The sequence below is a fragment of the Hesperophylax consimilis genome, chromosome 24 (assembly GCF_061612785.1).
Source record: "Hesperophylax consimilis isolate HC1 chromosome 24, BYU_Hcon_1.0, whole genome shotgun sequence".
NCBI lineage: Eukaryota > Metazoa > Arthropoda > Insecta > Trichoptera > Limnephilidae > Hesperophylax > Hesperophylax consimilis.
The window spans coordinates 7,423,682-7,451,215 of NC_142859.1; the positions used below are offsets into that span (position 1 = coordinate 7,423,682).

General features: G+C 34.7%; 1 protein-coding gene across 1 annotated transcript; it reads right to left on the bottom strand.

The window, feature by feature from the left end:
- Positions 1–6,587: 6,587 nt before the first annotated feature.
- Positions 6,588–25,639, bottom strand: LOC149411855 (ADP-ribosylarginine hydrolase CG2909-like). The gene is made up of 11 exons (XM_089646256.1): positions 25,593–25,639; positions 21,103–21,256; positions 18,475–18,603; positions 17,251–17,388; positions 15,597–15,799; positions 14,879–15,102; positions 11,136–11,355; positions 9,826–9,963; positions 8,241–8,291; positions 7,437–7,560; positions 6,588–6,780 (listed from the first exon to the last, which is right to left on the bottom strand). Exons 2-11 carry the CDS (start codon positions 21,237–21,239, stop codon positions 6,588–6,590), a joined length of 1,557 nt encoding a protein of 518 aa, XP_089502382.1. The 5' UTR covers positions 21,240–21,256; positions 25,593–25,639.
- Positions 25,640–27,534: the final 1,895 nt, after the last annotated feature.

Genomic DNA, 27,534 nt, shown 5'->3' on the forward strand with positions numbered 1-27,534 from the left:
TGAAGTAGGTAGGTAAGTACTTAATTGGTTATCTACTCCTAACAGCAAAATAATAATTATTATTGTAATAAAAATAATTACTTAAAAGTGACTCAACAGAATCATCAATCATCATTCATCATACTTAGCTAGTAAAATTATTATTTATTTGCTGAATGACTTGTAAATAAATATCTACGTAATAATATTGCAATGAAGTGACATGACAGTTTTATTTTGCTTATTTTTCTAAACTAAAGCAATACCAAAACAACTCTTAAAAAAACGTAGTTTTTTAATATAATACATCTATTTTTATTTAGATGTATTTAAAAATGTATGTTTATAAGTTTTTTTTTTGGTTTGACTGAGGATTGAACCCTCCTCCCCAGGTACTGAAATCAACCGCGCTAACAATTGAGCAAATCCCGATTGGGTAGGACCGACATTTATTTCGTATATTACTGCTGTAATGTCATCCGATTTCAGAGAAATGTGTATATGTTCGCGTGTGTACGTGATTGTAAGCAAAAGTTGACAGAATGCATTGCAAGCGACAACGACTCTACCTGCAGAGTTTCAGATCGATCGAATGTCGGAAAGTTGGTTAATTTCAGCTTCCAAGATTTGCATTCATTCATTACCGAAAACAAAAGTGAAAAAAAAAGTCTTTTTAAAAACGTATAAAAAAGTTACCATAAAAATATAAATAATGTTATTATGGGAAAAATAATACAATGATTTTAATTATTTATGAAATATGACAGGATAATTAGTTATTAGCAAATAAAAAATAAAAATATATACCTACCGCAAAAGTGCCCAAACTGCCCGGAGCCGGTAGGACTTTGGCATCCCCAATTGGGGTATGTTATGAGATTTATAGTAACGTGATGAGAAGGGAATTTATTTTTTATTTATGTGTGACCGCACAAGATTCCCAACTGTTCCCAACCGTCTAGACCAGAGGTTCCCAAAGTGGTCTATATAGACCTCCAGGGGTCGATATCGGCTTGCTGGGGGTCTATGTTAGCGAGAAAAAAATTTGGGGGTCCACGAGATTCAAATGGGGGTACATACGAGCGGACCCCCATTTACCTCAAGTAAACATATAGGAGTTCCGTAAATGACACAATAGACTGAAAAATTACTTGAAATTTGTATTTTTATATTTCGTAAAGTTTTTAATTTAGGTATATAAATAGAGTCTACGTTCCTTTTCTCGTCAGAAGCAAAACATTGCACATCGGAAGCCGCGCATTTTCCTAGTTCCTACTTGTTTTTGAAAAACGTTCAGGGTAATAATGACGTTCAGCATTTAAATGTACTTCACACAGACTTCAAAACTATGTTTGAGGACATTTTGACTATGGAAGTGGAATGTTGAAGAATCGGATATCATCTGACAAGAAGAACTGATCGGAATAAGCACTAACCAAGAACTTAAGGGGCAGTTCTGTAGGGCCAGCTACAGAAAGAAATTCCCGTTGCTTATCCTGCTCCACTTCCATTTGGTGTAATACCTCACAAGGGTGCCCCTGTCTGCACAATGTAAAGACAGAGGAACTATACCGCCACCCCGTTGTTGGACAGGCAAGGGAAGGGAATCTTTTAAAATAAATGGGAAAAAATAAATGATTATCACATGGGACGTTAATAGTTTTAGGAAATTTCAATATTCGGTAGGCAGGGGGTCTACGTAAAAAAAATATTTGGCAAGTGGTCTACGGGGCAAAAAAGTTTGGGAACCTCTGATATAAACCAAGTGATACTATGGCATCTCCAATTGAGGTATGCTGCGAGGCTGAAGGTAGTGGGGAGGGGGAAAGAGATGGCGAAGAGGAAGGTACCTGGCTATTTAGATCTGGTTTCCAAACATGACCAAAGCCAGGTTAAGCGATTCCGAATTGTAGTCTTACTTACACCAGGGCGATACTGAAAGTATCTTCCACTCTGGAATGTGCCACAAATATACTAGTTATTATTTTAAATGAGTATATTTTAAAATAACACAAATTTATCAAAATTATCTGAAGGCCGTCGAAATGAGGGGAAGAGGTAGGTAGTGAAGACCACATTGTCACTAAACACGGTTAAAGCCATATCAAGAAGATGTTTCAATTCCCAATGATGGTTGGCGATGACATGGAAAGTAAAATTTGTTAACAAATTGTACACCCGGCAACATGACCTCTCTAGCGACAGTGATAAGGCTGATAAGGATTGATAGAATTGTCATTGATTTTATTTGGCGGTCAAATGATCGTCGAGGTCAACTTTATCTCTTTATTATTACTGGCCGGAATTAGAAACATTACTTGGGTGTTCCAGTATAGTCAAAACTACCTCAAGCAAGGCCAAGGCACTGCATCAAATCGGCCTTTTATTTCTATAAGATCTTCATTCATTTTATTTAATGTAGTAATGCAAAATCATGTGTTTTTGGTTTGAAAATTTTATCGCCTAAAAATGTTTCAGATGCTTTAATTAAATACTGCGAGTAGAATACATCCTGGCCTTTGAAATAATGGAGTATTTTTTAGATAAGTCTTTTTATAAGCCCAGAAAAAAATAATGTATAAGGCCTATGAAAACTGCTTTAATGTTCAAAATCTCCAACTTACCAACCGATATTCTGTTATGGTTTTATTGTATAATGTGGCGAATTACGTTATTTATAAAATGATAAACATTTAAATGTTTTTTGCCTGAACATCCACAAAATAAAATAAAAGGCACTTTTTGGCCATGTTTTTTTCTTGCATAAATCAAAACAGATGGATGATGTTAAGCGGGAATTTAAGCCTTATCGCCATCTACGTAAGGTGTGTTATTGATAGCGGCTGGATTCAAAATATTACACGACGTAGTGCGTCGCCTTAAAACGTTTCAAGGTTTCACAATACTCTAAATTAAAATCGGAATTTTAACGACGTAAGTGAAGAAGGCGTCTACAAAAATATTCGGGGCACAGACCGGCATATTGGAAGGACCTACGGTCGAATTTGCCTTAGCAGGCCTAGAAAAATGATCTTTCCGCGGGTTTTTTTAAAAATTAATTATGATATTACTAAAATCTCAAATGTTTCTAAATTAATACCTCGGGAAGTTACTAAGTCATCGTCTAGAAAAATAAAATATGGTGCTTACTGCTAATTTTATAGTTCGAAAACGTTTAATAAAACAGTTTTACGTCGTGTGTCGCCTCATAATTGTTTAATTTGTTTGCTTATACAAGGTGTATCAGCACGTACCCTAAAGATTTTAACCAACGATTACTAAACATATTTGGTGTAAAAAATGTAGATAAATATTTAGCAAAATTATACCAAATTATCTGTCATTATTTTTTTATCGATTTTTTTTTCAATTAAAAACAAACAAAATATTATCTAACACACCGCCACGAACACAATGCCTTCATGTGATACGCGCTCTGTCTCGTCCATACGGTGCTGCCACAACTGTGCGTATTAATAATAATAATATATATCCTTATTTAAGGAAGTTTGCAAATTACAATTACAGGGTTTTCCAATAAGAGGTGTTATTTTGAATAGCCCGCTATTTCGGTAGATGTTACTTTTGAAGTTGTCATTTTTTGACATTTGACAAGTAGAAACTACGCCATGAAAATGGAACGATACACGCTTCAACAACCCATTGAAATTATTAAAATTCACTTGAGTGAATCAAATGCAAATCATCTTGAGTGATGAGGCCCATATCCACCTCGGTGGCTTCGTCAACAAGCAAAATTGTCGCATCTGGGGCTCGGAAAACCCAAGAGTTATTGTTGAAAAGCCTCTCTAACCTCAACGTTTGACTGTTTGGTGCGGTTTATGGTCCGGCGGAGTCATTGGACCTTACTTTTTCGAAAATGAGGCTGGAGCAACAGTTACGGTGAATGGATTGCGCTATCGAGAGATGATTTTTTTTATGGCCGGAATTGGATGGTATTGATCTGGACAACGTTTACTTTCAACAAGACGGCGCTACGTGCCACACAAGCAACGAAACCATTGATCTTTTACGATTGAATATCAAAATAACACCTCTTATTGGAAAACCCTGTATAAATGCATATTATGGTGTATATTGTACATTGATTTGTAACTTTTTTTAAGGTTCTAAAAATTAACAGAAAAATAAAAAAAATAATATGGTGAAGTTAAAAAGAAAATAAATACAGTCAGTTGAGGTTTCTCAAATACCGTCTCACTGTGAAATATAGTAAAAACCGAGAATATTCTCGGAGCATCTTTCATTAAAATACCAGTAGAACAAGGATAGCATTCCCACCTGACGCCTGTGCTAGGCGAATCTATCATAAGTCGACAGGGCCCTGCATGGTCAAGGGATTTTTCAGATATTTTGGGGTGCCAGACCAGAGGTGGCTTCTAAATTCGGAATTGGAAAAAGTGGTTCTAAAAAAATCGTTGTCTTTTAAGTTAGACAGTGGATATTGCTAAAAAAATACACCAAACCTTACTTCGTTCTTAGGTCAATAAATAATAACAAAAAATCCCCATGTTATAAAATAAATTTTAATATTAAACAAAACCATTAAATTAAGTAAATTATTGCACTAATACGAAATAAAATCACATTGCATTAATTCTCATCATTTTCTATAAATACCTACTAAAAACTAATCATGGGTACAAATATAATACAAAACACTATTAAAAAAATACAAAACAAAATTTCAAAATAAAGTGTGCTTTGTGATCACAATGAGCCATTTGCATGCTTTTTTCAATGGTTTAGAAAAAAACCTGAAATTCCGAAATGTTAAAAAAATTGAATAGGTAGTTAGGTACTATGTTTTTTATATATTTAAAACTATACACTATACGAAAAATAACCGAAAATCGTAGTGCAAGTGGCTCATTGTTTAAAAAAACAACAATAATGAAATATCACAATAATTACATAATAATAATCTACCAAATAAATAATATCACAAGAGAGCCATTTTCGTAAATATCTTCTGTTCAATAACAAGCGAAATTCTATGATCTTTCACTGTAGGTTAACATTATTCAGGCGAAATTTTGCTAGACCTGATCACATGACAACGTACCGTTCGTACAATAAATATAAATAAAATAACACGGTTCTAAGCTTTTATTTGTGGAAAACAACAACAGATGCAGGAAATGTAAAGAGGATGAAGAGACTCCAATTCACTTTTGGTGCTAATGTCCCGCTCTGTTGGGAACAAGGCTCAGATACCTGGGAAGACACATTGTAGAACCAGAAGACATAGCCACATATCCAATGACAATCCTGGTGAACATTATTAAAGGGACAGGGTTACTGTTAAAGGAATGAGGTAAAATGGGAGATAAATATCACAATGGGCCTATGGCCTAAGTGCTCACGGGAACTACATGTAAATCGTGTCCGCTCTTTAAAAAAAAGCTTTTAATTACATTCCATTCAAATCTAAAGGTACCTCTGCTTTAAATTAACAACAACAAAAAATACAATTATTATACACCACAGGGTCCGGAAACTTATAGTATAAGCGGGAAACTGGAATCTACATCACATTTAGAGTCGATTTTGAGTAGTTTTATGATTTGAGCTTTAATTTTTGAGTAAATCGAGTCATGAAATTTTTTAGGTCAAATTAAAAAAAAATCATCGCTAAGGAGTTAGAATTTTTTAAGTCAAATTCGAAAAAGATCGGTCACTCGGGGGTTAATATCAGCTGTTAGATGTCTTTTAAAATGAAGACTCGGCTCCAAAAGTTTTTTAACCCTTTAGTTGCAGAAAAAAAGAAAATTAAATGCTAAATATAGAATAAAGCTATAAAATTACACCGGTCGGTGGCTGAGATGAACATTGCTTTTGGGTCCCAACCAGGCGTAGTGTGTTCAATTCCTCGGCTGGCTAAGTCCTCTATCACAACACAAGTAACATTTTCCGCTTGCTGTGGTGGAAGTAAGATATTTTCAAATATTTTCAGGTTTTTCGTAACCCGGGAATGTTTGTCTTTCTTAAAAAAAAAAAATTGCGCAGATCGAAAAAAAAGATTAAGTAGTTAGATTCACTTGTTTCCCGCTTTTACGAGTTTCCAGACACTGTGTAATACATAAGTAAATTCATAAAACATGTCCTCGTATTAGCATTACTTTGCGTGATTGCAAAGGCGTTTGAAAAGTCCCACTGCCCGGATCATTTGGGACCACAATATCGACGATCGACCTAAAATGCTTATATAAAAATCTTCCTTGTCACAAAACTTTTATAAAAATGAAAAAAAAAAACAGAAGATACTAGAATGATGACATCACATACAACCTCTCTCTGGAAATATTTTATCAAATGTAGGAGGAGAAGGAGATTGGGAAGAGAAAGTTGGGAAACACTTGGCTTCAGACCTGGTCACAAAATACAGCCAAAATCATTCCAAGTAATGTTTCCAATCTGAATGGTGGTCTTCAACCAGGACAATACACGGAGTCTTTACCGCTCGCACAGCATCCTTGATTGGGAAAGCAAAGCAGAGGTAACTCACATAAGAGATGGATGAAGATTTGAAGAGAACTGAAGGCTTGAATGGGTAAGACCTACGTCCAAGGCTGGACGCCAAAGTTTCACGAAGAATGATATTTAAAATCCGTTAGAATGCGTTTAGCGTGTTTGGCAATGTGTACAACTCCATATTTGCCGGCCACGTGCAGGTTGTTGGCGCACACAAACCTCGTGTTGATGTGTGAATTGTGCAGCTCCGATATCTGCGAGGAACATGCGGCCGCTGGGTCGCCCGATGCCTGGAGGTACCCCTTCCTAAAATAATTCATATCTCATAAACTTGGAAAGATATAAAATGTATTTTTACAATCACCTCTAGCCTGAATACGTATTATATAACTGAATCTAGTATGTGTGCAATAACGGCTATCTGATGATTTATTTTTATTTTTATGTGACATCTCATAAGAGCGCCCCTGTCTGTACAACGTAAAGGCAGGGAAGTTATGTCGCCACCCAGTTGGGCAGCGTTGTGATGCGGGTTAAGGTAGGGGCTGTAGGAAGAGATTTATTAATGCGAGTCTTGAAGAGGCCCGGATTATATGAAGTAGGAAAAACAGATGCCCGTAGTTCTTTACACAAAAACGAGCTGAAGAAGCGGCCCATCCTCATGAAGCTAACATCAATTGTGATCGGGTGTTCCGCTTGTGTACGTCGCGATTCACACACGTGCACCGGTGCACCGGGGATCGATATTGCTAGCTCCTTAGAGCAGGCTCCATTAAAATACCCGTAGAACAGACTCAGCATGTCCACATTGCATCTGTGCGTTATAGATGGCAGTCGGTCTGTTAACAATGGATTGTCAATCAGACGGACCGCCCTCCTTTGCAGAGAATTGCAATCATTAGGGCATAAAAGTTAGGTGGGAATTTCGTGTTTATTTTACTGATATTTTAAATGTACGTTACCAAAACACATTGCCAGGTTGTGAATTTCCATTCCAAGCGTAGGTTTCCACTAAAAGTTTATCTTTATCTTCCCCAGACAGATTCGAGGAAGGTTCTCTATTTCCCAAGTGAACTTTAACGCCACCTAAAAAAAAATTAAAAATGGAATATTAGAGAGTACAGATTGACATATTTTAAATATTTATTCACAGACTTGTGCCGAACTTCAAGCAATGCAAAACTTACAATGTTGACAAGCAATTATGGTTCAATTAAATATGCTACCAATAGGTTTTAAAGTATAAACGGTTTGAAAAACGTATTGCTGAATGCCGTTTCCTTAAGGCAACTCCGACACACGAAGGGTACAAATCACACGCACACCCGACAGGCAACTCCGACACACGAAGGGTACAAATCACACGCACACCCGACAGGCAACTCCGACACACAAAGGGTACAAATCACACGCACACCCGACAGGCAACTCCAACACACGAAGGGTACAAATCACACCCGACAGGCAACTCCGACACACGAAGGGTACAAATCACACGCACACCCGACAGGCAACTCCGACACACGAAGGGTACAAATCACACGCACACCCGACAGGCAACTCCGACACACGAAGGGTACAAATCACACGCACACCCGACAGGCAACTCCGACACACGAAGGGTATAAATCACACGCACACCTGACAGGCAACTCCGGCACAACGGAGGTTAATCCACAAACTCAACACTAGTAACATCACCGACTGTAAAGTTAAGTGTGTCAAGTTATAAACAAATTATTTTTCAAATCAAGATTGCAACTCACCAAATGGATGGGAATCACATTTGATAAATGTTCCCTCCTCGTTCAAGATAGCTGAAACATACATAATTTATTATCAACTATGTAGTTGTAACCCGCCACGCATTGCTGTGGCTCAGTATGTCTGTGCAGATACAAAAACAATAAAGCGTGTTGCTTTTACGTCCAACAGATGGCGGTGTTTTTTTTTAAAAGCTTTTTTGTTCCTGTCACAGATGACATCTATATAATATAGGAATATAAAAACACATGAGTATTCAAATGCAACGTTTTGCCAAAATTTCAAAGCAAGCGGTCAAGAACTTTTGGAGATTTAAGATTTTGAACAAACGAACATTAAGGCGATGCACAACGTCGTGTAATATATTGAACCGAGCCGCTATCAATAACACACCTTACGTAGATAGCGATAAGGCTTGAATTCCCGCTTAACACCATCCACCTGTTTTGATTTATGCAAGAAAAAAACATGGGCAAAAAGTGCCTTTTATTTTATTTTGTGTATGTTCAGGCACAAATATTTAAATGTTTTTCGATCATTTTTTAAATAACTTAATTCGCCACATTATACAATAAAACTATAACCGAAAATGGGTTGGTAAGTAGGAGATTTTGAACTTTAAAGCAGTTTTCATAGGCCTTATACATTATTTTTTTCTGGGCTTATAAAAAGACTTATCTAAAAAAATACTCCATTATTTCAAACGCCAGGATGTATTCTACTCGCAGTATTTAATTAAAGCATCTGAAACATTTTAGGCGACCAAATTTTTAAACCAAAAACATATGATTTTGCATCGCCTTAACCTTTTTATTTATAAAGATTATTCAAATCATTTTTTGCGGAGAAAAATAAAAGTTGTAATTTGCAACCTCCGTATCTAAAGTAAGTATTTATTACCCACTTGACTTCCGGGGACGAGCGATTAAGATCCTTGCTTACGGATCGTGAGGTCTCCGGTTCGAATCCCGATGTGAGCAAGAAAATTTAAATGTGTTATTTCACATACAGATAGTATATATTTAACGTAATATAGTATGTCTACGATAAGTTCCATGGTGGTAGTGGTAAGCTGGTTGTACTGAGAGTATTTATTTATATAATTTGTACATTTATTTATAACAATTACAGGTAATATAGCCTAAGATGTTATAATTGTACCATTTATGCAGTGTATATGCAATGCCAAAAATCTCGCAAATGCGCTATAGGACACAAAAAATGAATCTATTTTTTTATCTACCGCATTCAAAAAGCACGTAGCTCTCCCCACAGGTGAGGTCATAAATAAATTAGTGCGGCTTGCTCTACTATATAGAAGATTGTGATGACGTCCTCGAGAGTGAGACTCTGGTACAAAAAAAATTAATTGGGCCAGTATCTTCCTGTCTGGAACGTGCCGCAAATATACTGTATATTATTTTAAATGAATAAATTGCAAAATGACACAAATTAATCAAATAAAATTTACTTTGATTGATTTGAAACCAAAACCTTAAGATTGCTAGTCGAGAGCCTTACCCCATGACCATGGAGGCCGTCGAATGCCTGGTAGTTTTGTGTACAAAATCTTTAAAAAAAACTTACTTTCAGATATGTTTTGCATGTAGGAGAAATACACGTCAGATACTCTAGGCAGTTGTGTGGACAAAACTTTTATTCTTTCCAAAAATACTTTGATGAACTCGCTATCTTGGTGGGCGAATTCTTTCCAAACACCCAGACCTAAAATACAAACAAAAATAAAGACAAATTTAACATTCCTAGGACAATAACCTGCCAATATTTAACTAATACCATAATTAAAATGGGAAAAGTTGCTTGTGCAATGTTGGAGGACTTAGCTAAGAGATGATTTAACTGACTATCAGATGCATTTATTCACTCAGCTCGTAACAGGTTATGAATTGACGAAGGATTATAATAACTCGAAGGAAAATCACGCTCTGTTCAGTTAAGTCTGATATCAAACAGACTAATCGTACCGTCTCGTATGAATGTAGTTATGTTTCTGGGTGCAAGGTGTTTCATTAGTTCTGGGTCCAGTTCTCATTATGTCAGAAACTGACTTAGTAAATTAAAAACACACTTTTTTAGAAAAGGCCTCCTTATAAAGTAACCATTGTAATGAACGTGCAACTGACAAATAGTATGAATGAGACAGCATGAGAGGAAGAGAAGAAAGGATTATAAAAGAGTTTTAACGGTTGTGCAATGTCTCTTCTTGATCACCTCTTACGTGAGATCATTTCATTGTATTATAGAAACAAACCATACATTGGTTACAGTGACGAAACAATTTACAGATATTAAATATTTCAAGGTGGGTGTGCGGGTACCTATGATATGTTTCCTTGTAATATCTTATAAGTGGTATGTATATTTAGTAATTACAGGGTGATGTGCGTAGTGTATAGGTGTGTGTATGTGTGTATATTCAGTGTGTGTGTGTGTGTGTATATATGTTTGAGCATTGAACACTTTATATCATTGACATGATGCTACTTTTATTTGTGAATCCGAAATATTGTTGATGTTAAAAGTTTAGACAAATATTATTGAATGCATGAAGATCACAAATAATTGGGGAATTAGATGCTGTATTTATTTTTTAATTAAGCGTGTGGAATAGCGCTGTATGTCGTGTACGTCTCAAAGGTATGTTAAAATTAATTAAGGATAGATGTTCGGTACAGTCGATGTTATTGTTTAAAATTCAATGTATAAATGTTAGATCAGATACTTCTCGCATTTGCTGCAAGGATTGAAATTTTCATTCAATGTTATTGATGAATTTTTACCACCATCCCAATTTATGAATAATAATGGCATAAAGACATTAAACGGACATTAAAATTATCAATATAATTATCAAAATAATTGTTAAAATTCAATACCAATGCCAACAACATGAAGGTATGCCATTTTCCCTTTGGCAGCAGCTCTAATATTAGCCTCCAAAAGAGCGCAGTCAAAAGCAATGCTGATATGTTGAGAATAAATGTAGTTATCAAATAAAATATTTTCTTTCATATTAAATCTTTTGTTGAAACTAACATCTTCTGCAACTTCTTTTTCATGGATTTGCAAGGCTTCATCATAGGTAAGGCTAGGTTTCTAGAATAATAAATTGAGGAAATAAATTATAGGTACATACATATTTATAATTAAATGAGAAGACATAAAGGGTGTCCGGGGGTAAAGTTCGCTGACTTCGGAGGTAATTCTACACGATAGTACAAGTAAAAAAAGATTAATAATTTTTTTTGAAAATCTAATATTTAAAGGTAGAACTACCTTTAAATCAAAATTCCAATATTTTTTTCCATACAAAAATACATATTTATCTATAAAAGAATATTTATTTTTCCTTACAAATAATTCAATTTTTTACCCAAAAACTACCTTAAAATGTTGGAATTTCTAAAAAAGTTCCATTTCTTTGTTACTTGTACTATCATGTAGAATCATCTCCCGAAGTTAGCGCACTTTACGCCCGGACATCTGGATTATTTGAATTTATGCAGAGTAAGCAAGGAGTGTTTGCCAAGAAAATGTAGTCTGGTAAGCAAGAGGTTTCCTAATTATTGATGCTTTGAAACCAAATTTGGTAGGAGGCAGGGTCAACCGAAATAAATAACCAATCTACATTCTGGATTACGGAAGAATTTCAAACAACTTTGTCATCACTGCAGTACACAAAGTGTTATAGTTTGCCAAGCTATATAAATCACTCCATTCCGTCATCCCACAAATATAAAGTGTTGTTTTCAGATTACCATATGGATCAAAATGTTCGTATCCAATGGGTTCTGCGCATGAGTTGATGGGTAAAAGCTAAAAAATTATTTAAAATAAACGGAGTGAAATTCAAGCATACCCTACAAGAAGTTCGTTGGGTAGATCCACGAATAATGGCTGCACTCTCTCAAGTCTCTCGTATAGAGATCAGTGGCGGTCCATGATCTTTCATAAAGATAGCGTGAAGGTTAAAAAAAAAACATGAATGATGTTGTAGCTGAATATATATTATTTTTTTCTAAATTTCAAATATTTTGTGTGAAAATATTTCTGTTTTGGGATGCTTAATGTCGTATTTTTCAATCTTTCCACTCTAGTTCACTGAAAAGTCACGGACCACCACTGGTAGAAACATCTCTAAAATAAGCGTGAGAGAGTTGCCCTTCTTGTGAGGATTTCAAATAGCCGAGACACTACATCGGTAGAGGAAAAGTCTAAGAACACTTGTAAAATGTTTTGCCAAAGCAGAAAAAAACTTAATCCTAGTTCAGGACACGGCGAGCCAACACAGAAAATCACGGTTAACATTTTCGAGTTGGGTGTTTCAGTTGTCATTATTAAGTGCTAACCTGCTGACGTTCATCATGACGACTATCAATAAGAAAAAACATATCATTGTGATTTTCGTCCGCTTACTGCCAAGACCTCCTATTTCTAAATAAGAAAAAAATATATAACAAACTCCTAAGTTGAGTAAAGTTTTCAATAAAGCACACAGCCAGTATATAAGTGAAAAATATTAGAAAAAGACTTCAAAATAACAATACATTATTAACTTCAAAACTTTAACTTATAAAAATGTACATAGTTTTGTCTTCCTCCTGTCAAATTTGCTTTCTGGCAGATAGAAGGTCTTGGCAGTAAGCAAACAATGTACAGAAAGTTTAAAAATTCAGAAAAATTAGTAAAATCTATATAAATGAAAATGTAATGTTTGTTTGTCCAAAAACTTAAATCTCCGAGAGTTCTTCACCAATTGCTTTGAAATTTTGATACAATTCTGCATTCGAATACGCATGTGTTTTTATAATCCTATATTATATAGATGTCACCAGGGACCGCGGAAGTACTATATGACGGGGGGGGGGCAAACTTGTTTAGTCAATCAACTAGTTATAAATAAAACAAAACGGAGATGACTAGGTCAAAAAAATAACAGGTTCAGTGAATAAAAAACTTTTTTTTTAAATATTGCTTTATTGCATTCATTGAACGATACCAAAAACGTTACATTCTCAGCCGTCTTTGAAGCAAATTCCCTTAATTCCAAGAATTTCATTTAAATCTAAACTAAATGTTTCCGCCTTATGCACGTGCAGTATTGCTAGATAAGTAAGTCTTCTCTGCTTCAGTTGCTGGTAGTCGGAGGAATGTTCTGATGCGTCGGAGGGCACTCAGAGACCTTTCACACGACGTAGACGTAGCTGGCACGGTGAGGAGCAAAACTACTAACTTTTATACTTCATTAATCATTGCTCTTGAAGCTCTTGAAACTTTAGGTAGATTAGCCAGTTCTCTTGCGTACTCTCGGACAGTTTTCACATGAGGTATTGCTTTCTTAGCTATCTTCATTTGCAGTGCTAGTGAGTCAATATCAAAATCAGTTGCGTGAACGCCTAATTCGACACTTTTTCATTTATGAATAAAAGCACTGTGAAGGATACAGATAATCTTTACCAGATTTTTTTAAAAATTTTTTTTTATAGTGAATACCTCACAAGAGTCCCAACTGCTCCCGTCTGGAGCCAGTGAGACTATGGCATCCCCAATTGGGGGATGTTGTGAGGCTGAAGGTAAGTGGGGAAGGGAAAGAGGAAGGTGGGGAAGTACCTGGCTATTCAGATCTAGTCACTAAACACGGCTAAAGCCATTTGGAGCAACGTTTCAATTCTGAATGGTGGTCTTACACCAGGGCGATACTGGTAGTATCTTCCACTCTGGAACGTGCCGCAAATATACTATATATTATTTTAATTAATTAATTGTGAAAATAACACAAATTAATCAAATAAAATTTATTTGAGAACGACGGGTTCGAACCCGCGACCTTCGGAATGGCAGTCCAATGCGTTACCACTGGACTATGCCGGCCGTCAGATAAGTAGTAAATAATATTTTAGTAGTCATAGAAAATAATATATTAGGTATAAGATGTAAACTCTTATAACTAAATAAAATATACATAAAAAAAAAAAAGATAATCCTTCTTTACCCAGGTAGTAAAATTGGAGGGGGCGCGGCCCCCCCCCATTTGATTTTAGGGGGGCATTTGGCCCCCTCTGTCCCCCACTTCCGCGGTCGCTGGATGTCACCTGTGATAGGTAAAAACATGCTTTTTTCGATAAAAAGCGCCATCTGTTGGACATAAAAGCAACACGTGCTATTGTTTCTCTATCTGCACAGACAGTCTGAGCCACAGCAAGGTGTGGCGAGGTACAGCTAGTAATTAATAAAAATTAATGATAAATAATATTTGGTGGTTCAGTCCCAGAACACTGGGCCTTCATGTACCAAAGTAATTATACTCACTCATACTCGTTCAATTCGTACACCATATTTAAAAAAATAAAATATTTCAAATTCAAAAACCGTGCCATTTGTGAAAAGGCGTCATTTACAAGCTCTAACATACTGCCATAAAACTCTGGTAGATTTTTACGTTGGCCGCACCGCAACATGACCAAAATGTGTGTGTATATGAGCTCTCGTAGTGGCCCTTATAACACTAGCCAACTTGCAAATACACAGTGAATCTGACAGAGGTTTTCACGTTGGCAAAACGTATCATATACAAGTGCTCTAGATGACTCTAGAATCAAGAATTAGATGGATGACTTACACCATAGAACTCATTCCAAAGCTGTCTCCATAGATATTTGTCATTATTATGACGAGTAGGGAAAGAATTGTTCTCCTTTACCACAGAGCTATACAATTTCTTGTCAGGGCTTTGGTCCTTGTTAGAAGCATAATATCCTTTAGTAGAAATATTCTGCTTCTCATCAATTATAATCTCCTGGTATTCCATCACATTCTTTGTCTTTAATCGTGTTCCAATCAATCCTGATAAAGAAAAACAACATAAATGTTTCTATTTTGAAACTGTACAATTATAATGTGGGGAAAAGTTGACTGTTAAGGATATAAATTATATTAACTTATGTTTTCATAAGTTAATATAATGTAAGTTCATTTTGATTTAAATAAATTCATTTATTTACCGTAAGGCCCTGACTACAAATCGCGGGTTCAAATCCCGGTGTGAAAGTAAAATTTTATTCAACTGAAATAATTTGTTTCACAAATAATTAAAAATGTTCCAGAGTGAAAGATACTCTCAGTATCGCCCTGTTGTAGCCAGGTACATTTCCACCATCCGCTTCCCCATCTCTTTCCCTTCCCCACTACCTTTAGCCTCAATTTTTTTTACCAGAATTGGGAAAGCCATGGATCACAGCCTAGAAGAATTCTATAACTAAATTGAAATGAAATATGAAAGACATGTTGAAGAAAGAATCACAGTGGGAAAACTGAAATTAAAATAATTTATATTTTACCTATGATCACGCCAAAGGGTTCAATTTTGTTCAGATTTGAAGTCACCACACCCCCGTTGGTTCGGCAGCCATTATTAATGAAGACAGTGTCTCCGGACACATATAACATCGCTGATATCTTCATTTCATCGTAGCTCAAACAATTCATCAGGACAAGCGGCTCCATTTCATCATCCGTGCCTACCTCCATCCACCCTGATATACTACACAGAAAAATTACATTAATGAAAATAAACCATTGGTACCCACTGCAGGATTCGAACTCCACTCACACGACTATCAGCCGATTGTTAAAATTGCTGAACAGAAAAACCGACGAAGAAATAATGTCGATGTGTTGAAATTGAAAAATGAAAATTTCTAATGTTGAAATTGTTTCTTGAACGGATGATCAATTTTATTGACTTCTGTGGCCTCCTGGATTATCTAATATTACTATAATATTTTTTTGTTAAAAAGAAAGATTAACAAATAAAAAAAATTTATGAATAACGAATAAACGGACGATCAACAATATTTGAAAAACTATACTACTACCATCATGCTAAGCAGAATTGTTGCTTGTGTCATGACGGAGGACTTAGTAGCTAGCAGAGGAATTGAGCCCACAATACCATAGTAATTGGAAATGTTGCTTGTGTCATGACGGAGGACTTGTAGCTAGCAGAGGAATTGAGCCCACAATACCATGGTAATTGGAAATGTTGCTTGTGTCATGACGGAGGACTTGTAGCTAGCAGAGGAATTGAGCCCACAATACCATGGTAATTGGAAATGTTGCTTGTGTCATGACGGAGGACTTGTAGATAGCAGAGGAATTGAGCCCACAATACCATGGTAATTGGAAATGTTGCTTGTGTCATGACGGAGGACTTGTAGCTAGCAGAGGAATTGAGCCCACAATACCATGGTAATTGGAAACGTTGCTTGTGTCATGATGGAGGATGTAATAGCTAGCCGAGGAATTGAACCCACAATGGTAATTAACAATTCTCCCACTAACCGATAGTTCATATTTTTTTTATGAATTTCACCAAAAGAATGACAAAAATTGACTTTACTTGGGCACACAGTGTTTTACTGTTTGTAAAGTTAAAAAAAAGTAAAATTTTATTATGTTTTTGTACAGATTTGTCAACAACATATTATGTTATTTAAATTGATCATGTAGGTTTGTTACTATTTGTTAATTATTATGTACCTACCTCAATTAATGTAATTTTACACCTTATAAATCATAGTGACGCCACTCCCCAATTCAAACAAGAGAAATAATTTCTAAATTAAGTTGGGCAGTTTTATAAAAAAATATAATTTTTTTCGCAATTTGCCCTAAGATATCTATATTTGTAAATTATTGTAATGTGTTTGAATATCGAATAAAAAAAAAGATTTAAAAAATCACGAACACAGAAGCGGACACGCCTTTCTCTGAAATCGGACGATATTCAGCAGTTAATATACAAAATAAATGTCATTCCTACACGATCGGCATCGGGCAAGACCGGTAGCGCGGTTGACCCCGGTCCCTGGGAAGAAAGATTCAATCCTCAGCCAAATCAGAAAAAAAAATTAATACATTTTAAAGTAGATGTATTATAGTAAAAAAAAAATTAATTAGGGGGGAAGTTTTTGAAATTCAATTATGTACTACCCTGTTTCTCCAGAGAGCAGCAAATATCTGTCATGTCTACCGAAAAACACGACAGACCTCTTTAAAAGCAATCTGTCAACAAACTCCTTGACTCCCATGGTTCTATATAAGTCTTTTTCTTTATGTGATCCATGTTCCCTGGAAAAAAATATCTCAGAATAAATAAGTTTTTGAATAATAACATTATTCAAAAAGCAGAGGAAACAAAATTGTAATATAAATAAGTTAACTTTATTTTTGTTATATGTTTTTGGGGTGTTATGCCGTGTTGCGCTAACTCCTTCGTTAGTCAACGTTTCGGACAGCATTGCAGTGTCCATCATCAGGGCAGATGTTTTTTGACTTATGAACTTTAACTTGTTGACTTGTTAACTTTACGTGACTGAACCACAGTGTAATAATGGCTGCGAGGGAACGATAATAGAACAAAATATATCTCATAAGTTACAAGGTATTACTATTCTTGTCTTGTGAACCGTTATTAGTATGAAACGGCACGTACAAAAGTGTTTCCAACATCCTTCATCTACACTACTGCAAACCGCATATATCGGCGCCTCGCCTTTGTTTCTTGCTACGCACCAAATGCATAACTTTCATTGGATTCGCCGTTTTGACAGTTTGGTTTTAGTACTACAGTTTGGTTATAGCTCGGCGACAGTCCGCACAATTCCATACCATATCTTTTCCCTGTTTCTATAGTATTTGACGGTCATCAGAATTATGACTTTGCAAAATCTAAATAAATAAATTGGTTTAGATAGAGATTAGTTCCCAATTTAGGAGATAGATTGGGTACCGCCGCCCCTGGACAAATTATTGGATAACCAACACATCTGCCGTAGGTCACCCCAAGTGATTCGCTACGTTTGGTGACTTAGCAGGGGTGCCCGGGTTCATCGGGTGAAGTGTGTTCAGGATACGCCTGCCCACTGGCTGCGCGGCATTCCAGATCGAGAGAGGCTGGTTTGGGGAGACCTTTTGACTTCTCCAACTGGTCTCCCCTGAACCATCGCCTTGCACCGCAGATAGATTTATATGTCCGTCACTCTAATCCCTAGATTCCTACCCACCTTTCATACCTTTTGCCTTACCAGAACTTCATTTCATAAAAAAGACCCTCCACACAGCATCCCCAAAGATTACATAGGCCCTGAGGGAAATTATTTTCAAAAAAGTTCTCGGGTGAAAAATTATTAATAAAATATTAATTAAACAGTTTACCTTTTATAAAGAAGGAATTTGCAAATTTGAATTAGTACTTTCTCATGTATGAGGGGATAAGTCGATTGTATATTCTCCTCCAGCATTGCCTTGGAGCACCTGGGCACATCTTTCACTAATGTATGGCACCTGACATCAAAAATCATAATTATATCGACGGTCCCGAAGAACAAAATGCGCAAATTTGTAGATTTGCAAAAGAGCTGTTTAAAGTTTCATTTTCTGCTTTTTGACTGTTTTTGATAATATATTTCTCCAATTAAATAAATAAAATTAATTTAAAATATCAAACAACGCTATATTTCTTGATCTCAAAAACATTAAGAATGCAAAAATGAAACTTTAAACAGCTCTATTGCTAAAGTACAAATTAACAAATTCACAACAATGGTTCTTCGGAACCGTCTATATAATCATGTACAATAAAAGATCATAAAATATTATAAATAATCATAGACATTCTAATTAATAGACTTGCCCTAACATGAAACCTGGTTATCATTTCGACGAGTTGGAGGCAAACCATGTGACCATATTTTTGGCACCAGAAGGATTCGAGAATGCTTTGAATAAATCAGTCTGACATTGACCACCGAAGAGCGCACAACCAGGCCATGCCCAGAAAAGTAAAGTTCGCTAAAGGCAAAGATTTGCAGCGCTGTCCATTGTGGGACTTTTCTGTGGAGGATCTGCTAAAATTGAGTGAGGTGGCTAAATTATAACACATTTGTAAAAATGTCTAACTAAATAGTGGAACGAAATATTACATTTTGGAAGCAAGCCCAAACTTATTTTTTCGTGATATGGGACATGTAGTTCAGTTTTTAAGCATCCAACAATTTACGTGTCATTGTAGAAAGGACTAGTAATTCTACAGCAGATTTTATTTTCGAAGACCGAATGGTGATATTAAAATACAAGTTGCCTGTATACTGTCAGATACATATATTGACTAGTTGCCTGTATACTGTCAGATACATATTCAGGGTGTATCGGCACGTACCCGACAAACTTTAACCAGCTTTTCCTTAGCACATTTGGAGTAAAAAATGTTATTGGCACTTTGCTGTCCGGTAACATTTTTTTTCAATTAAAAACAAAAAATGATAAAAAAAACCACACTCCGTCATTGTCATTGTTTCTCGTGTTCAACAGCTGTTATTAGCAAGTGTGTCAGAAAGCGTGTTCGTTCTTTCATACACACTAAATAATAATAGCTAAAAATGAGACGAATGGTGCCATGCCATTTCGTTGTGATCGTAAAAGCGCGCTAATGTAGGTACGTACGTATATTATTCAACGAAACTCGAATAAAATATTGCCAGGTGGGTTTTCAAACTTTGACAAAGGATAAAACAGTGGTGACATGTGGTGAAAATATAAATAGTAAATTTTTTATTAAAAAAAAATGTTACCGGACAGCAAAGTGCCCATAACATTTTTTACTCCAAATGTGCTAAGGAATAGCTGGTTAAAGTTTGTCGGGTACGTGCCGATACACCCTGTATTGACAAGTTGCCTGTATACTGTCAGATACATATATTTACAAGTTGCCTGTATACTGTCAGATACATATATTGACAAGTTGCCTGTATACTGTCAGATACATATTTTGACAAATCACTGAAAGAGGGATACCTCCGCTCAAGTTGGTTTGTTCCCTTTTCCCTGATTGACTCCCTTATTAATTTGGATGTCCATGTAAATAATGCTATTTATAATTAGCTGTGGGTGTCTCAAACTATAGAATTTTTGATAATTGAACTGAGATTCTCAGACCGTTCCTACCATAGATCAAACTGCAATCAAAAGCTGAAAAGGACTTTAAAGAATTCTAATTTCGATCATCAGACAAGCATAAGAGCATGACAGTTGATCACCATTTGATGAAAAGAGGAAACGAAAAAATTGAGAATTCTCATTATAATCGGCTGACAAGCATAACACCTGTCCTCTTTTACTTGACACTTGATCGGAATTTGATTAAAGGGGAGGTTCAAGTATTATGTAAGCACTATAGGGGGGCAGGGGGGTCTTTGCTTTGCTTATTTTTGATGACATGGGGGGTGGGGGGGGTCGAGATAGTGATTACGTCAGCACTGCTCAGCAGTAGTTATTTTTTTGTTACACATTGGCAACCCACACATTGTCTATGTTTGAAAACCGAATACATATTCGGGGATTCCCATTGTGTCAATAAAGTTTGTTTAAATGAATATTATGTGCATTAAAGTCCTCTATCCTAAGTCTATTTTATAAGTGCTGCTTATGAATCAATAAAAAAACAGAATACATTAACAGAAAAATGCACATATGTAGGTACCAATTTTTACGTAAGCATGGGAGGGGGGGGTAAGAGCTTTGCTTACTTTTGGTGACAAGGGGGAAGAGGTGGTAAATAATTGTAATAACTCTGCTTACGTAATACTTGAATGGCCCCAAAAGTGGGAACGGGTGAAGAATCAGTGTTTGAAGAGGATCGTTCAATGTCGAACATTCAAAATGACGCAAATCATCCATTGGTTTGTCATGAAATGTGATGTATTTTTTTAACAGCACGATTTAAAAAAAAAAATGAATCTTTATTTTTATCTATTCACTAATCTAATTTTCTTTATTATAGCTAACCTTACAGATTCCAAAGGAAATTTTATAGGAAATTTGTGACTGTTGGCGTCAAGTTCGTTGTACAGCGAAATTGTGGGATCCACTGAAGGTTTTTCTATAGAAAGGCATTCTTGTAACATATTCCTGATGCTCTCCATCCTCAAAGCAATGGCAACTGAAATAAAGAATTAAGAAACTCAAAGTGTACATACTAATCTTCTTTTTTTAATGGGAGTCACCACTGACGTCAGTGGGAAAATGGCATCTGGGGTACATTGTGAGACTGAAAGGAGTGGGGATCGGAAGAAGAGAGGGGAAGAGGAAGGTTGGGAAGTACCTTCATGGTCACCAAACACGGCTAAAGCTATTTCAAGCAATATTCCGATTCTGAATGGTGGTCTTTCATCAGGGCGATACTGAGAGTATTGACCACTCTGGAACGTACTGCAATAATTATACTTTTATGCATGTGTATTATTGATAAAAAACAGAAATTAAAACAATTAAATTTATTTGCCCACGCCAAGATTTCAATACCTCTGGATTTGCAGTAAAGAATTTTAGCCGCTCAACGGTTGTCAAATCTATTATCTGTGATAAAACAATATTTGACATGAATAATACCTACCTTTAAATGGGTAAATGTTTACCTAACCACCATACTTCTAATATTTACAGATTATGATTACAACATAAATTATATTTACAACATTTAAATTAATTACTACAAAAAACAATTATTTAACCCTTAAATGCATGATTTATTAATTTTTCTGGAAAAAAAAATATTTTGTAGATATTTACATGCATATGCAAGGAAATATAAAGAATTTTATTTTTTTGTAATTTTTTAATGATATTTGATTCAAAAAAAATTGTTGCAGGTTTACAACACCATGTATTTAATAAAAATTAATATGAACAATTTACATATGATAAAAAATTAAAAAACCTAAAAAAATTTCTCAAAACTAATAAGTGTACCGGAAAAATACGAGTTATTACATATAAGTATTGTATTATTGTATCTACTTACCTAAGAAAATCAAAATAATACCAGCAAAACAACACTGTAATTCTAACCTCCAACCAATTTTCGAGAATCTTCACTTTGTTAAAAAGTGACATTTGACAAAAAATTTTGAAAAAAAAGGTGATGCCACTCGATAAAATATATTACCGTGAACTTGATAATTCTAAAACGGCATGCATTAAGTATACACCAAAGAGTTAAAGGTGGTTTGAACGGTATGTTGCAGTTTTGCAACAGTATGCATTTAAGGGTTAAGTCAAGGAGATGGTAAAAGATGCATTAAAGTTGCATTTTTATTCAATCAAAGTTAAATGTGTCCCTTGTAAAACGATGTTGTGCCACCATGTAGAATTTTTTTTCTAGGCATCAATTATTAAAATAACCCAAACTAAGAACCTAATAACCTATCTTGTGCGTGTCACTAGACGTAAATAGTTGTTATTTTTTAATGATAAACTAATGTTTATAAGACAAGGTTTTTAAGCATAGCACATAGGATAACAAATTATTATAATCATTAATTACTCGCCTGAAATATCCATACAAATTGAAAAAATTTCCTGAGTAAAAATAAATGCCGCCGACGGGAATTGAACCGAAAATGTAAAAAAAATTAAACATAAAAACCTTGTCTTATAAACATTAGCATATCATTAAAAAAAAATAATAATATTTGACAAGTCAAAATATTTCACCAACAAATGTAGATATAATATGTATATTGACGCCATCTAGTGGGAAATTCAGCACTAACCAAGCCTTTCCTACAATAAATTTGTTTGTTTACAGGTGAAAAAAATATAGTAAGCAGTAATTGTCGCTTGAAGTACTTGTACATAATGAATTTTTTGGCGGGTTGGGAATAAGTCAACATAGCTCAGTGGTCCAGAGCACCTGACCAGACATCAGAAGGGTTCAATTCCCGTCGGCGGCATTTATTTTTATTCGGGAGATGTTTTCAAGTTGTATGGATATTTCAGGCGAGTAAATAATGCTTAAAATAATTTGTGTAAATAGTTGGTGTAATTATGTTGAAAAGATGTGTGATTTCCATAATCTATCCTATGAAAAGTGCAGTGGTTAGGGAAATATTAATCTTTATGAAGGCAACATTTCTAATATCTTCATAAATATAAGTATTACTAACGTGATTAAATATAAGTATTACTAAAATGTTTAAAATCATCTTTGTGCTACAATCCTTGGAGAGCATGGACCTAAAAGGCCCTGGACAAATCATTAGTGCGATTTTGTATCAATGATATTAAAGCCAAATCTAGGGTGAGGGGAAATTGCTTCGCAGCCATATTGTATGACAAACTTTTGAAATGATTTGTATGCAAAGTGGTGCATAATAAATTATTTATTTTTGTTTTTATAATTTTATTTTTGTGATGTTAATGGAGTTTTAACGGTTTATGATTTTTTTTTAATATTTGATGAGACAAGGAATATGTCATTAAAAAATTTAAGTAGATTTTGGCATTTTTCATACATCTTCCCCCTCACCACGTAGCTTCAAAATTTTCTCGAACAGCTCCGTCCAGGGCTTTTTAGGTACATGTTGGAGAGTCCTGGCTACCTCTAGGAAATATTCTAATTTTGGTAATCTCCTGCTGTCTCCCTCCAGTTTCTTACGCCAAATAAAAAGCAATAATGTAGGGAAAAATTGGTATCAAAATACTGACTGTTTAAAAATACGTCTTCACATTTACGTCATATTACTGTCATATTTTTAATTTAATGTTCCACCACAAATTTTCTAAATCCATTAGTTCTTTTTTTCAGTAAGAGAGACACGCTTAATAAGCACATTTTAAAAACACTTTGTAGTACAGGGTTTTCCAATAAGAGGTGTTATTTTGAATAGCCCGCTATTTCGGCAGATGTTACTTTTGAAGCTGTCATTTTTTGACATTTGACAAGTAGAAACTACGCCATTAATAAAAATGGAACGATACACGCTTCAACAACGCATTGAAATCATTAAAATTCACTTGAGTGAATCAAATGCAAATCATCTTGAGTGATGAGGCCCATTTCCACCTCGCTGGCTTCGTCAACAAGCAAAATTGTCGCATCTGGGGCTCGGAAAACCAAAGAGTTATTGTTGAAAAGCCTCTCTATCCTCAACATGTGACTGTTTGGTGCGGTTTATGGTCCGGTGGAGTCATTGGACCTTACTTTTTCGAAAATGAGGCTGGAGCAACAGTTACGGTGAATGGATTGCGCTATCGAGAGATGATTAATTATTTTTTTATGGCCGGAATTGGATGGTATTGATCTGGACAACGTTTACTTTCAACAAGACGGCGCACTACCACACAAGCAACGAAACCATTGATCTTTTACGATTGAATATCAAAATAACACCTCTTATTGGAAAACCCTGTAGTTAGATAATAACATTTGTCACATGAGAACCGGTCGCTTCTACGACTCATTCTTGAGTTCAATAGCTTGGCTGTGGAACGATTTGCCGGCCTATGTGTTTCCTCCCTCCTACAAGATGGGTCTCTTCAAGACCCATGTTCACTCCTTCCTCTCCTCAAAAAGACCCTCCACACAGCATCCCCCGATATGACATAGGCCCTAAGGGAAATCATTCCTTCAGGCCTCCTGTGTGGAGTTGATGTACAAAAAAAAGTTTTTTCTTTAGTCATTGGATAATAATGAGAGTAAGTATTTCAGTTTCCAGAAATAGAAAATAATGTATTTAGTTAAAATTAATATATCTTTGTTTTGTAGTCACTTGAAATTTTATTCTTCTGTATCAATTTTCTATATTGTAGCTTCTCGTTATATGTGTGCTTTAATGTTATAATTAATAATGTGAACATGACCTGCCGACAAACTGCTTTGGCAGTTTAGTGGGTGCTTATATTGAAGATTTAAAAATAAAAATGTTCACATGGCGGCCATTGTTATTGTTGTCAAAGTTTTGGTTAATGTTTTTCTTCTCTCATTTAAACCAAAATATGAATCTAAAATAGGTTCTTATGTTGTCAGTTTGGGTTTAATTAAAAAATACCCTAAATAATATATTTTTATATTGGTATTTTAATATTTTAATTGATTCAACTTAATTGCTACAAGAAATAACTATTTATGTTGTTTATTTATTTATTTATTTTTTTTTGTTCTATTTCTATCTATTTATTTTAGATGCATTAAAGTTCCATGTTTTCTCAAAGTTAAGTTTGAAGGTTAGGAAATGCGCAAATATTATTAAAATAACCCAAACTAACACCCTAAAAACCTATTTTGTGCAATGATATTTAAACCCCCGACTACAGTTGTCTCCATTCGATATTAATGTTGAAATCAAGTATTTTTTTTTAAAGATCCTTTGCATGCAGTAGAATTCGACAACTTTACCAAATGCATTATTTTCAATAGTTGCATAGTATTTTTAAAATAAAATGTGCGTATTGCGTGTCCCTATTTTTTGTATATTAACCGCAATTAATACACTAACCTTTTTACGTTTTTGCCAGATCTGTCAATTTCAATACATAACCTCCAACCATAATATAATATTTGGCTTTGAGATATTTTATGCTTTTGATTGGGTTGTGGGTGACAACAAAAATTTTTACGAAAATGAGTATTGTAGTAACACAAGAACACTAATTAAATAAGAAATATAAAACTACTATAAACGCTATGAAATAATTAACAATGAAATTCAAACCATAAATAAATTACTCACATTCAAACTAAATCAAGTAAATCCTCTAAATAGTGAGTGTTTGTAAGAATAAAAAAACTGGTAGTGAGTGAATTCGGGTAATTCGTCTGATAAAAATTTACCGCCTTTCAAACGTCAAAATAATGTTTACATCAGCGCAAAATTATACGTATTTTGTAAAGTCATTTATTTATTTTCTGATAGGTGCCTAGACTGCGTAGGCCCGAAATAATGAATTCCTGTAAAAAAATTGGTGGCTTGAATATTACAAATCAACAAACACTAATTAATAAAATATAAGTTTTATTATATATGCGAATTTATAAATAGTCATATAAAAATGAATAAATTCAACGCGATGGCAAATTAACACACGTAAATTGATTTAGTAATTAAAAGCGATGAAAAAACTAACACGTAAACCTAACTTGATTAATCAAGTTTATGTTTCATCGCTTTTTATGACTTAACCCTTCATGTTTTAAAATAATTTTTCCAACAAGTCCCAACGACATTATAAAATTTAACATGTGCTATATATATTGCTTATTTTTTAAGTTGTCTGTTTATAAACTGGATAGAAATAAACATGGATAGTTATAAAAAATATTTTTTAAAAATCAAACATGAAAATGTTATCAAAAAAACTTACCGAGACATCTTGACTCGGAACGTCAATAATTTTATAAGAATTCAATATTTATAGAAATTGTGTTAAATTCACATCCTTTTGTGTGGGTAAATAGTAAGAAAACTGTCACTCACTTTTTATGCCGTTTATACAATAACTTTTTTTTTTAAATTATCTTTGAAATGACAATGAAAAAAATCCTGCCGATTCGTAATCATGCACTTTGACATTTTTATTTTATTTTATCCATATGATTCTGTAAAAATATTTGACACAAACTGATAAGAATAATTATTTATCTTTCCAATGACTAACAAATCACATATCTAAGCATTATATAAAAAAAGATTATAATACTTGTATGGACGCCCCGGTCAGATCTGTCCTTGAGAGACTCTACCGATGCTCTACAGGAATATGATGTTTGTGGCTAGTTATGTCCTTCCGAGGCCTGTAGATAGTTGATTTATGGAGGCCTGAAGGGTAAATATCAACTTTTAAAGGTGTGTTGAATCTGGCGTTTTCTGATGAGTTGTTCACCGTTTACTCCGCAGATTATATTCATATTGGATTTACGAGTGAGAATGTACTGTAATTTCTTTTTTTCTGAGCAAGTTACAATTTTTTAAGCCTGAACAAATGAGAATATTTGAAAACAATTAAATATTAAAAAAATAAAAACTAATTTAAATGGAATTTTGGAATTAAAAGAACTTCTTGAATCAAGATTATTTTAGAACATATTCATTAGCACCCCTGCTTCCAGGGTTAAAAAGTGTAAAATTGGTTTAGCTTCTTAGCTCGTTTTTTATATAATTTTTTAAATTCAAAATAGGCGAGAAAATTATTTTTCAGGAAAAAAGCCTAATAATGTAGGGAAATTCTGAAAACGAGAACTAAATGAGTTAATTGCGGGGAATTTATTTTTCTAGCCACCACACCTCCTCCCATGAATTTCGAACAACGTGGGGAATCATCCCCCGAAATTCGCTTTGAAAATATTGTGGGAAATAATTCTTTCCCAAAATTCGTTAGTCACCCCCCATAGATTCGAAATAATATTGTGGGGAATATAGAAAAAAATAGGAGGTGCAAGGT

Coding starts and splice junctions, on each gene's coding strand:
- LOC149411855 (XM_089646256.1), bottom strand. CDS start 21,239: ATGGAGAGCATCAGGAATATGTTACAAGAATGCCTTTCTATAGAAAAA. Junction 15,800..17,250: donor CTGCTCTCTGGAGAAACAGG/GTAGTACATAAT, acceptor TTTTCTGTGTAG/TATATCAGGGTGGATGGAGG. Junction 9,964..11,135: donor CCTTCATGTTGTTGGCATTG/GTATTGAATTTT, acceptor TTTGTATTTTAG/GTCTGGGTGTTTGGAAAGAA.